This window comes from Tachypleus tridentatus, chromosome 13 (assembly GCF_004210375.1).
Source record: "Tachypleus tridentatus isolate NWPU-2018 chromosome 13, ASM421037v1, whole genome shotgun sequence".
In the NCBI taxonomy this organism is placed as follows: domain Eukaryota; kingdom Metazoa; phylum Arthropoda; class Merostomata; order Xiphosura; family Limulidae; genus Tachypleus; species Tachypleus tridentatus.
In genome coordinates this window covers 55324738-55343542 of record NC_134837.1, presented here as the reverse complement: position 1 = coordinate 55343542, position 18805 = coordinate 55324738, and the positions used below count along the sequence as shown (strand labels likewise).

Sequence of the window (18805 nt, the reverse complement as noted above, 5' to 3'; positions counted from 1 at the left end):
TGTATTGCTTTTTCTTTTTTCTCATGACTGAATATTTTACTGTATAAATTATTCTATAAGTAAATATTCTGATCAAAATTTAACATTGCTTTTATTTCCAGCTCTTTTAGTCATCAATCATTACCTTGCCTTCAACTACTTTGGAAGTGTGTATTATCACTTTTCAGAGGTTAGTTTGATTTTAATGATTCTTGTCTCTTAAGATTGTTTACTATGACAAAAATAATGTTAAATTTGATGTGTTTATGCACAGTATAAGTCAGTGTTTTAATTTTGATATGATTTCCTGATAACTTGTACACATTTCAGTAGATCAAATTGCTATAGGTACTAAAATTCTTGTAGAGAACTATATGTTTGGTGAAGCACTTTGGGATATATACAAATAGACAAAGAAGTGATTCTTTAATATTGTTTCTTCAGTTTTCTTTTATGAATGCTCTTCTTTAGTGATACAGTTGTTTGACATATAATACATTAACATATTATTGTATATAGATCAAGAAATCAATGTAATTTTTATTGTTTTTTGTAGATAGTATGTTTAAGCATATTAATAAATAATTTGTGTTCTTTGAAGATGTTATTTGTTGATACCAAAAGCTTAATAAATAAGCACATAGATTGCTACATGTTGATACATAAATATTGTTAAGTTTCAGGTGTTTGGGAGACTGTGCAACTGACTTGTGCCTAACATTTAATTCTGATGTAAATTTGCATAGGCATATGCTGAAAGAGGAATAAGTTATTTAAATGAGCTAGCAGAAATATTGGCAACCAGCATTACTTATGATAACAGTGTATGCATAAGAGTTGTTGTCACATGCCTGATGAGAGTTCTTGTGGCTAAGAAACCCAATTTGAAAGGGAAATAGCCTGTTACTAATTTTGCATATTCATGTAATGTCTGAGTTGGAATCCAAGTTAACAACATTCTGCTTTCGTTTTTCTTTTCATAAGGCTTTGACAGCTCTTAGGTACTTCATTTCCTAGTCCAGTAGCAATTTTTTGTGTAAAAAGAAAAGGTTTAACCAAATTAGTTAGCTGGTGCTATCATTGATCAGTTATTAACGTCTTGATAATAATATTGGCTGATTTCTGCTTATTTTGTTTTTAATTATGAGGCTATTAGTGGTTGAGCAGAGTCCTTGTAGGTGAATTACACATTTGATTCCTGTTGTGCAATTGTGTGATTAAACAACATAAGATAAAACACACAGTCAGCCAAGTTAAATTAATTGGTTTTTATAGCTGATAAACCAGTTATCAAATGATTAATCAGTATATCCCTAAGAAACCAACTAAGTTTCCCACAAATATGTTCTTTTATTAGGCATGTGTCAACTAAATGTAGTCAAATGTTCTTGTAGTTTTAATGACTTGCAGTAACCTGTGTAGGAATAATCTTAAGAATGAAGTTGTGAATACTTGCACGACATTGAAGGAGGAGGTGATTAAGCTATTTCTTCTAAAATTGCAATATTATAATAACAAATGTAAACTATATTTAAATAGTTACATAAGAATATATACTAGAGCATTTAAATCATGCACGATTAAGCAAGTATAATTTGATTACTTGGTAGTGATTTATCCTGAGAAAATCAGTTGTTTTGTATTCATAGATTTAATATCTTTTTATAGAATTAACTTTCTGTTAATTATGTTATTTACAAAGCTAAAAAAAATGTATGAATTCAGAACTATTGTGAATGCCAGGCTTAATAATATATTGTTTGATGTAACCCTAAACTATTTTCCAATATGGGTGTGTGTAGGTAGGTAATTTCTTTTTTGAAACAGCTTAACAAAGAAATTTTGGAAATACCACTAGTTCCATGATCACTTACAACATAATATTTTAAACCATGAATTCAATTACTTTAAGTAATTATTCTGTGAATAGAATTACAGAAATGTCATTCTTTTTCAACACGGGCTGGTTGATATCGAACTTGATCAATAAAGTTCAATTGACTCTTCTTGCAAATTTTATGACTTCTTATTCCATTTCATCTTGTTCACCAGTTACATCTATTAATACATCCCTCCACAAGGATAAGTTTAAGAATTAATTTGGTTTTGATCATAATCCTCAGTCAGCAAGAACATTTTTCAGAGATTAATCCACTGAACAGACTTGTGTTCACCATGTTGTTGATTTACACTCATCAACAGTAAATTCTCCTCTGCATTCCTGTTATGTCATGTATTCACTAATATAGTGTGAAGGGTCCTGGGGACAAGATAAGCTATATTTTCACACCTCAATATATTGGCCAATTAGCACTGAACTGTCAAATAGTAATCAGGTGATGCTTTCCCTGGACCTCATGGACTATATTAATTCCTAAGGAAAAAATATAGTCATAATATGGTGATAAGTATTTCAAATTTGAAAATTTTATGAGATAGGTCAGTATATCAGTTGTCAGACCATAATGTTAAAAAAATCTCTGTCAGCTCCAATTTCAGATGATTGGTCAGGTTACTGCAAAGAAAAACATATTTATGTCTGGTCTGAGAAGGTTATTTTTTATCTTAAAAAAATCCTAGCACTTAAGATCTGTGATAAATGAGATGTATTGTAGTTAAGCATTTTAAAAAATTAAGGTACATTTATTATTAAATGTTTTATAAATTTAGGAAAAATATTTTTTGGATAAATTTTTGTATACATGAAACTTTATTGTTTTAAGATAGTATTTTTTTTCATAAATTTCTCCTTATTAGGTTTTGGCATATTTCACACTTTGTTTGTGGATTGTACCATTTGCCTTTTTTATATCACTTTCTGCCAATGAAAACATCTTACCAACAGTTTCAGAATCTAAACCTCTGTTGTCAGGTATGGTGAATAAATGTGTTTTTTCAATGTGAATTAATAGTGTATGATAAAAACTAATAAAACATTTTTATCAAAGAGTTTTGGATAGACTCATCAAAAGGTGACACTAAACAGCATTTCAGACATAAATTTTTAAATTTCCAAACATTGTTTTTACTAATGTTACCTTAAATTTCTCAATACAGGGTTAGTCCAAGGGATTGATCACAAGACCATTTTTTACTTGTATATACTTTTAATACTCTAAAGTTTAATTCATTGTGTGTGCCTTCACAAAATTTGATAGACTTTTAAGTACACATTACAAATATTTTATGTGCAAAAAATCAGTTTTTTTCTTTAGTGAAGTGTTTTTACTGAAAATTTTTCTGTGAATATATTGAGTATTTGTGATTTTAATGTTAAAATTAAAAATACTTTAATTCATCTCAAAAATATTAGATTTGTTTATTCTCTAGAACCTCCTAAATACAGTTCATATGTTTGTCTTCACTAAAACTTTATCTGTTATTTTCTCTACCCTAATCCATATTTTAATAAAATATAAAATTTAAGTTCTTTATTTCATAAGAATTTTACTATTTTAGTATTTTAACAAATCCTGAATTTTTCCCTCATGTGGAAAAAATTATAAATATTTTGTAGGCATCTCATTATCTGTATTTCACTAACCCCCCCCCAACAACTATGAAACTTATTACATTACTCTCTATAAAATTGTCTTTACCCAGAAAAACCACAATTTTTATAGTCTTCAATTTTGTTTAGTTACAGAGCTATCAAACAGAAAATCAGACTCCTCTTGCCACACCTAACTATCACATTCTCTCTCTGAGATTTGTTAACAGTTCTCTTTTACATGTTATTCTATATTATCTATAACCAATAGAAAGCCAAAGTTTTTATTTATCAAATGATGTATTATATTATGGTTGTGTTGTGAATGGGATTGTCAATTCCCCTTTCAGTACAAGTTTCATTTCCACAGGAAAGATAGGGACTAGCTCAAATGATTTTTGTAAATGCTCCTGTTACATAGTTAGAAAGCCAGGAAAACTGTGATAGTTAGAGGAAATTGCCTGCTTTTTATGGCTATTATAATATGTTATTTTTTGTATTATTTGATGAAATAAATGTGATTTTGTGCATTACTATTATCAGTATAAAAACAATAGGGTTAAGTGTTGTCAACAGTATGATTTTTTTGTATGTGAGAGATTTATAGTGTTTACTGAAAAACTGACAAATTTTGTGAAAGCATACACACCATATTAAAAATTAATAGTATCAAATCTATAAAGACTTTGAATGAGTACAAAGAAGTCACATGTGTGGTCAAATTGACCAAGCCTGTATTGAAAGAATTAACTCAGGTTGCATCTTGTGTATCCACAGGCTCTCTTTAATATGAAGCATTTCATTCTTGGCTGCACATTCCCTCATTGGAGCTAATATTAATATCACAGTCATGCAATCAATGATGAAGAATGGCTGACATTATATACTGTAATTTGCTTATCATCTTTGATTCTTGAGCTAAAATAATGAATTGTAGAGACCATGTAACTAATCGAGACAATTTGTTATCCACTTTTTTCATGATGATTAGAAAATTGTTCCAAATAGTTTAAACCTTTATACTACAAAATAAAAGTTGATGATACTTTTGTACTTTCTAAAAATAAATTTGATATTCAGGAATTCTAAAATTATTTGAATAATCAACACAGCAATATTAAATTTACAATAGAATAACAAAGTGTCAATATTTATACCAAGATAGTTAACTTTGGTAGAAGTTTTGAGACTGAGTGTTATCATGAACCAATGTTTACTGGGCAGTATTTTGATTTTGAGATTTTTTTTATCTTTTGAATTTAAGAAGAATACAATTTAACAGGCCTACAATTTAGTTCCTTTTCTGGATTCCATGAAGAAGTACAAAATACAAATGTTTTTTACACAAACAAAATTCCTGCATAGTTAATTGATTGTTTACTAAGAGTTATTTAAGTCTTGTTAGATTTCTAAAATCATTAAAATTTTGAACCTAAAGTAGTAATTTGTCATACCTTTTACTGTCAAACACATAATAGAATTTATAAAAAAGCTTAAACTAATTTTGAATAAAATACTTTATTCATAAGTTATATTTAAAGTTGTTTTCAAATTGAAAGATAGGATCCCTAAAATGCATCATTTTATGTCATCTACAAATTTACATGTCCAAGGTGTAGCCTTGCCTGTGTGGGCTGTACAGTTTGTTGTTTGAGCTCAAGAATCAAAAAGAATTTGTAAAATAATGTGGTAAATCAGTTTATTATTTTTCATTATTGTTTGCAAGATTGTCACATTAGTATTACATCCAAAAAGTTCAGTGTATCTGGAGGTGAAGCCAACAAAGAAATGCTCTATGCTGGAGAGCTTGTGGATATACAAGATATATCTTGAGTTAAATGTAAGCCAAAAAATTGAGTTGATATATTGTATTTGCTTACTGATCATATGGTGTGTTTTTTATTCTCTGATATAGTTTGTTAACTTGGTCTCCTATTGTAATGTTTGTTAGTTATTTAAATTGTGACACAGACGTCTAAAGATGTTTTATGAGAAATCTTCATGTATGGTATATAATAATGAAGAACTCTTCAAGTAATATGTAACCTTTATTAATATTACATAACACTGAGAAGAATCTGAGGTAAGATTAATTAAAGCCATAAATTGTCACACTCTAGCTTAGACAGTTGTATCTCAAACTTGAGCTCTGTTATGAATTTGGTAAAATATATTTATTCCATGCATCAACAAGTATAGTAGTGCTTAATATGTAGAAATGGGTCAAGAAAATAATGGTCCTGCATTCTGAGTTATAACCTTATTTGAGCACCTAATTACCATTATCAAGTGATTCACAGCTTGTATAAGAGTAATGTTATTCTCTTCTTCTACCACACATATTTTTGTGGCCAAATAATGAAAAAGAAAACTACTACATTGTCGTGAGTTCAGTTTATTAACACAAATTAAGAAGTTAAAAACCTGGAAATAGGGACATTAAAAAAAAACTAAGGACACAAGACTGATGATACTGCAGACATTATTTACTGAAACTACAAATCCCTGTTTTGACTTCACCAAATGTAATTCTAGGTAAAAGCATGGAATCAAAATATAGATTTGTAATGTGAGTAAGTAGTGTCTGAAATAGCTTCAAACATGTTTGTGTACTTATTTTATGATCCCTATATACAAGTTTTTAAATTCCTAGTTTGCTTGATTTTGTTTATTTTGTTTGCTGACTTTCTTTATGCTCTTCTATGGGTAGAGTAAGATAAGACCAGAGATTTCTGATACTCAGTTTGGATTTATAGCCGATAAAGGCACTAGAAATGCAATTTTTGCTCTAAACATGCTCATGGATAGATCACTGGAAGTACAAAAGGATTTATATCTATGTTTTATCGAATATTCTAAAGCCTTTGACAAAGTGAGACATGGTGACCTATTCGACATGTTGTCAGACCTGAACATCGATACTAAAGATCTAAGAATCCTTAGAAACCTTTACTGGCAGCAAATGGCAGCTATCAAAATTGAAAATGAATTGAGTGAATATAGACCAATTGAAAGAGGGGTGAGGTAGGGATGTGTATTTTCACCAGATCTTTTTAACTTATACAGCGAAATAATCCTACGAAACATCAATGAACATCAGGGAGTCAAAGTAGGCGGATGCAATATCAACAACTTGCGCTACGCTGATGACACAGTCCTCATTGCAGACTCCGAACGAAATTTACAGGCTCTCCTCACAACAACAGTAGATGAGAGTGAAGAAAAAGGCTTGCAGTTAAATGCAAAGAAAACAGAGTGCATGGTTATCTCAAAACAATCAATTACACCCACATGCAGCATAACCGGCAAGGACGTGAGAATAAAACAAGTCGAAAGCTTCAAATATCTTGGATATACTATAACATCAAATGCAAAGAGTGACACAGAAATACAGAAAAGAATTGCAATGTCCAAAAATACTTTCAATAAAATGAAGTCCATATTCACAAACAGGAACATAACAAATGTCACTAAAATTAACACCTTGAAATCATATGTATGGTCTGTTCTCTTATATGGCTGTGAGAGCTGGACACTGAACAAAGATACAGAGAAGAGATTAGAAGCTGCTGAAATGTGGTTCCTTAGAAGGATGCTAAAAATATGGACTGAAAGAAAAACAAATGTGGAAAGCATGGAACTGGCAGGATATAAAAGGTCCCTCATGAAAACTATAAGAAAGAGACAAATGGAATTTCTAGGACACATCTGTAGGAAGAATGGGATAGAGAAACAGATGCTATGTGGAAAAATAGAAGGGAGGAAAAGCAGACAGTGTCAAAGAACTAAATATATCGACAGCCTCAATAACTATGTCACCAAGAACTCGATGAGCAACATGGAGTTGATAAGGAGGATTGACAACAGAGAAATCTGGCATGCCATGGTCGTCGATGTCTGCCGCAGATTTGACACATGAAGAAGAAGAAGAATGGGTAGAGTGTTACTTGATATGGTAGCTGTCTATTACAGTTTATAATTATTTGTTGTAGCTACTGACTATTTGATCGCATTAGGTGTAGAATGTTAAGCTGCAGCTAGAGATCGTCATGGAGATTTAGTTGAGAGTATAGTAAATATTTATATTTTCTGTGCAACTGAAGTCTTTATATGTAATGCATAGTGTGAGGAAATATGCATCTAGACTAAGATACAACCACCACTAAGGATGTATAAAATTTTGCCATTGTAAAAGCAGCCTTTTGAAATAAAACATATATGTCTAAAACTTTGCTTTAAATAAATGTTCATGCCTTTTAAAGTAATTATGGTACAAATCTCTGTAATAAAATTGAATATTATATTTGTGTTTACTTTCCTCGCTTCATATGTGATATAGGGATTGGCATCCTAAAGACAGTGATTGTATAGTGTACAAAACGTTGATTATGTACATGCTTTGTTCATATAATGTTCATCTATTATTGGCTGTTAATTCTTCTTTCACCCTGTACTTAAGCTTTTTAAGGGAATGCAAAATGTTTGTATAAATGCTAACTTCAGGATGTAATGATAATATTGTTTATACTAGAATTGTGTTAAATTTTAGGTTATGTAAAATACAGAATTAAGAAAATTACTTTTTAATTCCTGTATGACCTTCACAGTACCTTATTTAGTATTGTATGAAAGGTTAAGGTGCAACATACCAAACCAATTTTGTTGTTTGTATGAAAGGTTAAGGTGCAACATACCAAACCAATTTTGTTGTAGGCTCGTAAGGGAATAAAAATGGAAAGAAGAATTATACTGGCCATTTGGTACAGATTTTCTATCATTGTAATTGTAACATGCATTTTTTTATGGACATTTTAATATAATGAAAGCTAAGGCTGTCATTACTATTCAACGTTTCTTTTTGTCTGAACGTTCTGTTAGTGTTTTGTGCAATCCCTATTGTGAACTATTTTCGAGGTTTGTAATCATGTTCTTCTGTTACCTTCAAACTAGCAAATAGGCACTCAAAGTAAAGTTACGTGTAACAACTCATTTCAGTAAATTTATACTCAGTATTACCTTCTGGTAAGCATTATTTACTCAACAATTATGTAAGCTAAATACAGCAATAAAGTTTAAAATTTAGTGACTCCTCTCAAAATTGATCACATTAAAGTTATTACCTGAAAAATCTATATACAGTGACATACAGTGTACATTTCTGTCCAAGGTTTTATCTGTTGCACTTGAAATATATGGTATCTATTTAGAAATTTCATAAGACACATCACAGATATACCCAGGTACATTTAACAGATGGGAGAAGGCAACTATTTCAATAGCACTCCTCCATGTTCCATCACAATCTGTGACTTTTTTTTCTCTCTACTCTTCAATGGTAAAATGGTCTAGCTTATTACCATAATTTCTTGTGCAGTCTGGTCCATGTCCAGTAAGTAAATTGAACATAAATAACACACAACTAAATACACTGTAGGCATTAAAGTGTTGCTCCTCAGATTCAGTAATTATAAATGAAAATTATCTAAAAATGCTATTCCCATTACCTACATTGTACCTTAAAGTCTGCAGATAAGGATATGTAAGAATGGTATCTGAGCTTTCCTGCTGACATCTAAATTTTTGTTTACACTAACAATCTACCAACTGTCATCAACTAGATAGTATTGGATATTAGTGTACCCAGTTATATCTCCTCCATCAGTTCTTGTGATAACACAGTAATGTAAAACCTTTTTTAACATTTTATTATTTTTGCTGGCTGATGACACTGTGTTTAATAGAATCTAGCTGCAATGTAGGCTGTTTTAGATGAAAACTCTTCCTGAAGTCCATCTAGTGTGTAATGAAACTTTAGTTTAACAGCAATTTTAGTTTGTTTTTTTTCAGGAATTTCATGACAGGGATAGGAAATGGCTTTTCTGTGCAAGCAACCTAATCTGTTCATCTCTTCTAGACAAGTGTTTTACACAATAATTAATGCAGGATCAAAGTTTATGAAATTCAAGCCTTCCAAAGAGCTAACCCTTAATAGGGCATATATGCCATTCCAGAACAGAATATTTTGTTAGACTGTTACTGTGCAGTCCAGGGAAAGTCCTTGTCACCTGTGAATAGTTACAACATAGGCAAGAATCAAAGGAAATATTGGTTTCAGTAAACATGGAAACTCTTCATCAAAATAAATTTACTTCTCATCAATTCAACTGGGCAACATTTATGAATGTAATCAAACTTTTCTGTTATATGCTGAAAAGAGAAAGCAACTATTGTTCCAATTGCACCATTAACCAAACCTTACTTGGTATCTATGTGCCATCTGAGAGGTACATGTGTTCCAATAGCAATCAAAAGTTCTGCTTGTAGGCCAATGGTTAGGTTACAATCTGTGTTTAACTTCTGGAGCTATTCAAGAGATTTTTGCTCCACTTACAAACACCCACTGTTTCATCAGTTCCTTTAATACAAGACATTCATTGAATTTTAGCATTTACTTTGTTTAGCTTTTCTTGATTGTGTTGGCCAGAAGCCCACAAATTGGAAATAGAGAAACAGGTATATTGTCTGATCCAGACAACTCTATAAAGTTTTCACTGATAGTCTTTGTGATTACTCTTTCCTAAAGACATTACAGACTTTCATCAAGAGAACAATCATGATTAACTTTATCTGAGATCTCAGCAAACTGTGAGTCATTCTTTTGGCACTAATTGATGGTCATTTCATCATAGACTACAATGTCTTTCTGAATATTTACTGAAATCATACAACCAAATATTCTAGCAATAGTTTTGTTTTCCAGTCTTGTACCCCTCCGTGTGGATTCCTGTACATGGTGAGAAGGTTCTGCTCTTTCAGTTTACCTCCTCTGGGATCTAAACATCCACCCACGTGTTTGCTGTGTGTGGTGACCTGTGAAGGGGAGGAGTCACCTGGTCCACTTGAGCTAGGGCCAACTGAGTACTAGTGTTGAACATTCTCAACGGGCATTGTGGACATTATATCTAATGCTAATGTTTGAGTATAGTACTCACAAAAGTCTAGTGTTGTTGCAGTGTCTTTGTTTGTCATTGTAGTGCATTGTCTCCTAAGACTACATGGTGGGTGGGGTCAGTGGGCACCAAAATATTCTTTTTTCATTATGGATCCCCGAAATAAAAATCAAAATAAAATAGTGAAAAACACCATAGGTAAACGACCATGCCAACCAACCAAACTTATTAACATAAATTCATAAAATAGTAGTTGAATAAAATGTTGAATGCAAGTCAACAAATGTGATGACATGGCCTTTGACTCATAATACATTGCAAAAAGGTTAATCATTCTAAGTTTTCTATGACATATTTCAGCAGTACAAGAAAATGGATGGCCAATACTTGCAAGTTCTGTATCCATTATATTGTCATTCATCTCATGCAGCTTTGCATAATGACCACACAGGCAGCCTTTATCAATACTTTACAGATCTTCTTGAAATTTTGATAAAGGTTTATGAAAAAATTCTTGATTGATAAGTTGGTTTCTGTACTCTCATCACTTGCTTAGCTGAAAGCAACAGAACATGATCATAATAACACTATATAACAAAATTTCTACTTTTTTTTGCTCCTGAGCAGAAAGTGTTATTTCCCAATTGTTTATGTCTAAAGTACATATAAAAGACCTATTTTTCTCTTCAAAGTTTGCTTTTGTGACCTGGAAGCATATAACGAAAACATGATGAGAGACTATATTTGGAGGCTAATACATGAAAGTGATTTACATTACAGTGGCAAATCTTGAAAAACTATTCACTTCTAAATATTTTTGTATAACTTTAGTGTAAATACATGTAAATCTTGATTCATATGTTGTTTTGTTCAGACCTTGTGTAAATGGACAAATGTACAAATTTGTCCATTTTTAGATAAAAAATAGATCAATTTCTAAATTTTATTATTCAGGTCACAAAAGCAAAGTTTGAAGGGAATAATGATCATTTTCTGTTGTTTTACGATATAAGCAGTTAAGAAATAGCACATACTATCCAGGGACAAAATTTGTATAACATAGTGTAATTATACTGTACATAACCAAGAGTATAGCTGGTGTATGGAACACAAATCTACACAAGCACCTAAATGAACCACTTCACAACAAAACCACTTGCACAGTAGAGAAATCCACTTGGAAGTAGTGTTAAGGTCACTGAATTTAAAACATGCTACTCAGTTTGTAACATCTCACAATCTTTATTATGATCTCAGGCAATTGTATGCACTTGCAGTAAGTTTGTGGGGAAGATGGAATGTATGGATCCTGTAAGTACCCCTCAACACTGGTCCACCACTCTGAGGTATTTATACCATACTGGAGGAAGCATTTCAACTTCACTAGCCATTAAAGTAATCCAAAATTAGAGAAACTGACAAAACTGATACAATACTAACAACATATGTATGTGTATACCATTGAATTATAAAAATTTTAAAAATGTTCACTTATTGATCTACTTCAATGAAATTGTGTTTAAAAAATAGTCAATAAATACTGTATCTATCTCACAAGCTTATGGTTAGTAGCCACTGTAAAACTTCATAGCAGTATTCAGTTTAAACATTTTTATTCAAACCTGAATTCATGCATCTGACAGGAATTCAACATTTAGTTTTAGACAATAGTTATTCTTAGAAAGATTTGACTACTTGTATAGTGATTTTCTTATGTTTTTTATATTTATCTTGGAAAGATTTGACTACTTATATAGTGGCTTTCTTATGTTTTTTATATTTATCTTGGAAAGATTTGACTACTTATATAGTGGCTTTCTTATGTTTTTTATATTTATCTTGGAAAGATTTGACTACTTATATAGTGGCTTTCTTATGTTTTTTATATTTATCTTGGAAAGATTTGACTACTTATATAGTGGCTTTCTTATGTTTTTTATATTTATCTTGGAAAGATTTGACTACTTATATAGTGGCTTTCTTATGTTTTTTATATTTATCTTGGAAAGATTTGACTACTTATATAGTGGCTTTCTTATGTTTTTTATATTTATCTTGGAAAGATTTGACTACTTATATAGTGGCTTTCTTATGTTTTTTATATTTATCTTGGAAAGATTTGACTACTTATATAGTGGCTTTCTTATGTTTTTTATATTTATCTTGGAAAGATTTGACTACTTATATAGTGGCTTTCTTATGTTTTTTATATTTATCTTGGAAAGATTTGACTACTTATATAGTGGCTTTCTTATGTTTTTTATATTTATCTTGGAAAGATTTGACTACTTATATAGTGGCTTTCTTATGTTTTTTATATTTATCTTGGAAAGATTTGACTACTTATATAGTGGCTTTCTTATGTTTTTTATATTTATCTTGGAAAGATTTGACTACTTATATAGTGGCTTATCTTTTTTTTTATATTTATCTTGAAAGATTTGACTACTTATATAGTGGCTTTCTTATGTTTTTTATATTTATCTTGGAAAGATTTGACTACTTATATAGTGGCTTTCTTATGTTTTTTATATTTATCTTGGAAAGATTTGACTACTTATATAGTGGCTTTCTTATGTTTTTTATATTTATCTTGGAAAGATTTGACTACTTATATAGTGGCTTTCTTATGTTTTTTATATTTATCTTGGAAAGATTTGACTACTTATATAGTGGCTTTCTTATTATTTTTTATATTTATCTTGGAAAGATTTGACTACTTATATAGTGGCTTTCTTATGTTTTTTATATTTATCTTGGAAAGATTTGACTACTTATATAGTGGCTTTCTTATGTTTTTTATATTTATCTTGGAAAGATTTGACTACTTATATAGTGGCTTTCTTATGTTTTTTATATTTATCTTGGAAAGATTTGACTACTTATATAGTGGCTTTCTTATGTTTTTTATATTTATCTTGGAAAGATTTGACTACTTATATAGTGGCTTTCTTATGTTTTTTATATTTATCTTGGAAAGATTTGACTACTTATATAGTGGCTTTCTTATGTTTTTTATATTTATCTTGGAAAGATTTGACTACTTATATAGTGGCTTTCTTATGTTTTTTATATTTATCTTGGAAAGATTTGACTACTTATATAGTGGCTTTCTTATGTTTTTTATATTTATCTTGGAAAGATTTGACTACTTATATAGTGGCTTTCTTATGTTTTTTATATTTATCTTGGAAAGATTTGACTACTTATATAGTGGCTTTCTTATGTTTTTTATATTTATCTTGGAAAGATTTGACTACTTATATAGTGGCTTTCTTATGTTTTTTATATTTATCTTGGAAAGATTTGACTACTTATATAGTGGCTTTCTTATGTTTTTTATATTTATCTTGGAAAGATTTGACTACTTATATAGTGGCTTTCTTATGTTTTTTATATTTATCTTGGAAAGATTTGACTACTTATATAGTGGCTTTCTTATGTTTTTTATATTTATCTTGGAAAGATTTGACTACTTATATAGTGGCTTTCTTATGTTTTTTATATTTATCTTGGAAAGATTTGACTACTTATATAGTGGCTTTCTTATGTTTTTTATATTTATCTTGGAAAGATTTGACTACTTATATAGTGGCTTTCTTATGTTTTTTATATTTATCTTGGAAAGATTTGACTACTTATATAGTGGCTTTCTTATGTTTTTTATATTTATCTTGGAAAGATTTGACTACTTATATAGTGGCTTTCTTATGTTTTTTATATTTATCTTGGAAAGATTTGACTACTTATATAGTGGCTTTCTTATGTTTTTTATATTTATCTTGGAAAGATTTGACTACTTATATAGTGGCTTTCTTATGTTTTTTATATTTATCTTGGAAAGATTTGACTACTTATATAGTGGCTTTCTTATGTTTTTTATATTTATCTTGGAAAGATTTGACTACTTATATAGTGGCTTTCTTATGTTTTTTATATTTATCTTGGAAAGATTTGACTACTTATATAGTGGCTTTCTTATGTTTTTTATATTTATCTTGGAAAGATTTGACTACTTATATAGTGGCTTTCTTATGTTTTTTATATTTATCTTGGAAAGATTTGACTACTTATATAGTGGCTTTCTTATGTTTTTTATATTTATCTTGGAAAGATTTGACTACTTATATAGTGGCTTTCTTATGTTTTTTATATTTATCTTGGAAAGATTTGACTACTTATATAGTGGCTTTCTTATGTTTTTTATATTTATCTTGGAAAGATTTGACTACTTATATAGTGGCTTTCTTATGTTTTTTATATTTATCTTGGAAAGATTTGACTACTTATATAGTGGCTTTCTTATGTTTTTTATATTTATCTTGGAAAGATTTGACTACTTATATAGTGGCTTTCTTATGTTTTTTATATTTATCTTGGAAAGATTTGACTACTTATATAGTGGCTTTCTTATGTTTTTTATATTTATCTTGGAAAGATTTGACTACTTATATAGTGGCTTTCTTATGTTTTTTATATTTATCTTGGAAAGATTTGACTACTTATATAGTGGCTTTCTTATGTTTTTTATATTTATCTTGGAAAGATTTGACTACTTATATAGTGGCTTTCTTATGTTTTTTATATTTATCTTGGAAAGATTTGACTACTTATATAGTGGCTTTCTTATGTTTTTTATATTTATCTTGGAAAGATTTGACTACTTATATAGTGGCTTTCTTATGTTTTTTATATTTATCTTGGAAAGATTTGACTACTTATATAGTGGCTTTCTTATGGCTTTCTTATTTTTTATATTTATCTTGGAAAGATTTGACTACTTATATAGTGGCTTTCTTATGTTTTTTATATTTATCTTGGAAAGATTTGACTACTTATATAGTGGCTTTCTTATGCTTTCTTATTTTTTATATTTATCTTGGAAAGATTTGACTACTTATATAGTGGCTTTCTTATGTTTTTTATATTTATCTTGGAAAGATTTGACTACTTATATAGTGGCTTTCTTATGTTTTTTATATTTATCTTGGAAAGATTTGACTACTTATATAGTGGCTTTCTTATGTTTTTTATATTTATCTTGGAAAGATTTGACTACTTATATAGTGGCTTTCTTATGTTTTTTATATTTATCTTGGAAAGATTTGACTACTTATATAGTGGCTTTCTTATGTTTTTTATATTTATCTTGGAAAGATTTGACTACTTATATAGTGATTTTCTTATGTTTTTATATTTATCTTGGAAAGATTTGACTACTTATATAGTGGCTTTCTTATGTTTTTTATATTTATCTTGGAAAGATTTGACTACTTATATAGTGGCTTTCTTATGTTTTTTATATTTATCTTGGAAAGATTTGACTACTTATATAGTGGCTTTCTTATGTTTTTTATATTTATCTTGGAAAGATTTGACTACTTATATAGTGGCTTTCTTATGTTTTTTATATTTATCTTGGAAAGATTTGACTACTTATATAGTGGCTTTCTTATGTTTTTTATATTTATCTTGGAAAGATTTGACTACTTATATAGTGGCTTTCTTATGTTTTTTATATTTATCTTGGAAAGATTTGACTACTTATATAGTGGCTTTCTTATGTTTTTTATATTTATCTTGGAAAGATTTGACTACTTATATAGTGGCTTTCTTATGTTTTTTATATTTATCTTGGAAAGATTTGACTACTTATATAGTGGCTTTCTTATGTTTTTTATATTTATCTTGGAAAGATTTGACTACTTATATAGTGGCTTTCTTATGTTTTTTATATTTATCTTGGAAAGATTTGACTACTTATATAGTGGCTTTCTTATGTTTTTTATATTTATCTTGGAAAGATTTGACTACTTATATAGTGGCTTTCTTATGTTTTTTATATTTATCTTGGAAAGATTTGACTACTTATATAGTGGCTTTCTTATGTTTTTTATATTTATCTTGGAAAGATTTGACTACTTATATAGTGGCTTTCTTATGTTTTTTATATTTATCTTGGAAAGATTTGACTACTTATATAGTGGCTTTCTTATGTTTTTTATATTTATCTTGGAAAGATTTGACTACTTATATATATAGAAAGATTTGACTACTTATATAGTGGCTTTCTTATGTTTTTTATATTTATCTTGGAAAGATTTGACTACTTATATAGTGGCTTTCTTATGTTTTTTATATTTATCTTGGAAAGATTTGACTACTTATATAGTGGCTTTCTTATGTTTTTTATATTTATCTTGGAAAGATTTGACTACTTATATAGTGGTTTTTTATATTTATCTTGGAAAGATTTTCTTATGGCTTTCTTATTTTTTATATTTATCTTGGAAAGATTTGACTACTTATATAGTGGCTTTCTTATGTTTTTTATATTTATCTTGGAAAGATTTGACTACTTATATAGTGGCTTTCTTATCTTGGAAAGATTTTATGTTTTTATATTTATCTTGGAAAGATTTGACTACTTATATAGTGGCTTTCTTATGTTTTTTATATTTATCTTGGAAAGATTTGACTACTTATATAGTGGCTTTCTTATGTTTTTTATATTTATCTTGGAAAGATTTGACTACTTATATAGTGGCTTTCTTATGTTTTTTATATTTATCTTGGAAAGATTTGACTACTTATATAGTGGCTTTCTTATGTTTTTTATATTTATCTTGGAAAGATTTGACTACTTATATAGTGGCTTTCTTATGTTTTTTATATTTATCTTGGAAAGATTTGACTACTTATATAGTGGCTTTCTTATGTTTTTTATATTTATCTTGGAAAGATTTGACTACTTATATAGTGGCTTTCTTATGTTTTTTATATTTATCTTGGAAAGATTTGACTACTTATATAGTGGCTTTCTTATGTTTTTATATTTATCTTGGAAAAATTTGACTACTTATATAGTGGCTTTCTTATGTTTTTTATATTTATCTTGGAAAGATTTGACTACTTATATAGTGGCTTTCTTATGTTTTTTATATTTATCTTGGAAAGATTTGACTACTTATATAGTGGCTTTCTTATGTTTTTTATATTTATCTTGGAAAGATTTGACTACTTATATAGTGGCTTTCTTATGTTTTTTATATTTATCTTGGAAAGATTTGACTACTTATATAGTGGCTTTCTTGTGTTTTTATTTATCTTGGAAAGATTTACTCTTATATAGTGGCTTTCTTATGTTTTTTATATTTATCTTGGAAAGATTTACTTATATAGTGGCTTTCTTATGTTTTTTATATTTATCTTGGAAAAATTTGACTACTTGTATAGTGGCTTTCTTATGTTTTTATATTTATCTTGGAAAGATTTGACTACTTATATAGTGGCTTTCTTATGTTTTTTATATTTATCTTGGAAAGATTTGACTACTTATATAGTGGCTTTCTTATGTTTTTTATATTTATCTTGGAAAGATTTGACTACTTATATAGTGGCTTTCTTATGTTTTTTATATTTATCTTGGAAAGATTTGACTACTTATATAGTGGCTTTCTTATGTTTTTTATATTTATCTTGGAAAGATTTGACTACTTATATAGTGGCTTTCTTATGTTTTTTATATTTATCTTGGAAAGATTTGACTACTTATATAGTGGCTTTCTTATGTTTTTTATATTTATCTTGGAAAGATTTGACTACTTATATAGTGGCTTTCTTATGTTTTTTATATTTATCTTGGAAAGATTTGACTACTTATATAGTGGCTTTCTTATGTTTTTTATATTTATCTTGGAAAGATTTGACTACTTATATAGTGGCTTTCTTATGTTTTTTATATTTATCTTGGAAAAATTTGACTACTTGTATAGTGGCTTTCTTATGTTTTTATATTTATCTTGGAAAAATTTGACTACTTGTATAGTGGCTTTCTTGTGTTTTTATATTTATCTTGGAAACATTTGACTACTTATATAGTGGCTTTCTTGTGTTTTTTATATTTATCTTGGGAACATTTGACTACTTATATAGTGGCTTTCTTATGTTTTTTATATTTATCTTGGAAAGATTTGACTACTTATATAGTGGCTTTCTTATGTTTTTTATATTTATCTTGGAAAGATTTGACTACTTATATAGTGGTTTTTTATATTTATCTTTCTTATGTTTTTTATATTTATCTTGGAAAGATTTGACTACTTATATAGTGGCTTTCTTATGTTTTTTATATTTATCTTGGAAAGATTTGACTACTTATATAGTGGCTTTCTTATGTTTTTTATATTTATCTTGGAAAGATTTGACTACTTATATAGTGGTTTTTTATATTTATCTTGGAAAGATTTTACTTATGTGGCTTTCTTATGTTTTTTATATTTATCTTGGAAAGATTTGACTACTTATATAGTGGCTTTCTTATGTTTTTTATATTTATCTTGGAAAGATTTGACTACTTATATAGTGGCTTTCTTATGTTTTTTAT

The 18805-nt window shown here is 28.6% G+C and overlaps 1 protein-coding gene across 2 annotated transcripts in view; it reads left to right on the top strand.

Moving 5' to 3' along the window:
• Nucleotides 1–18805, top strand: part of LOC143237339 (protein TEX261-like) — a 69011-nt gene that overhangs the window by 13355 nt on the left and 36851 nt on the right. For both annotated transcript variants that reach the window (XM_076476480.1, XM_076476481.1), the window contains exons 4-5: nucleotides 102–169; nucleotides 2737–2851. In XM_076476480.1, coding sequence (XP_076332595.1) covers nucleotides 102–169; nucleotides 2737–2851 — 183 coding nt within the window. The remainder of the gene's footprint in view (nucleotides 1–101; nucleotides 170–2736; nucleotides 2852–18805) is intronic.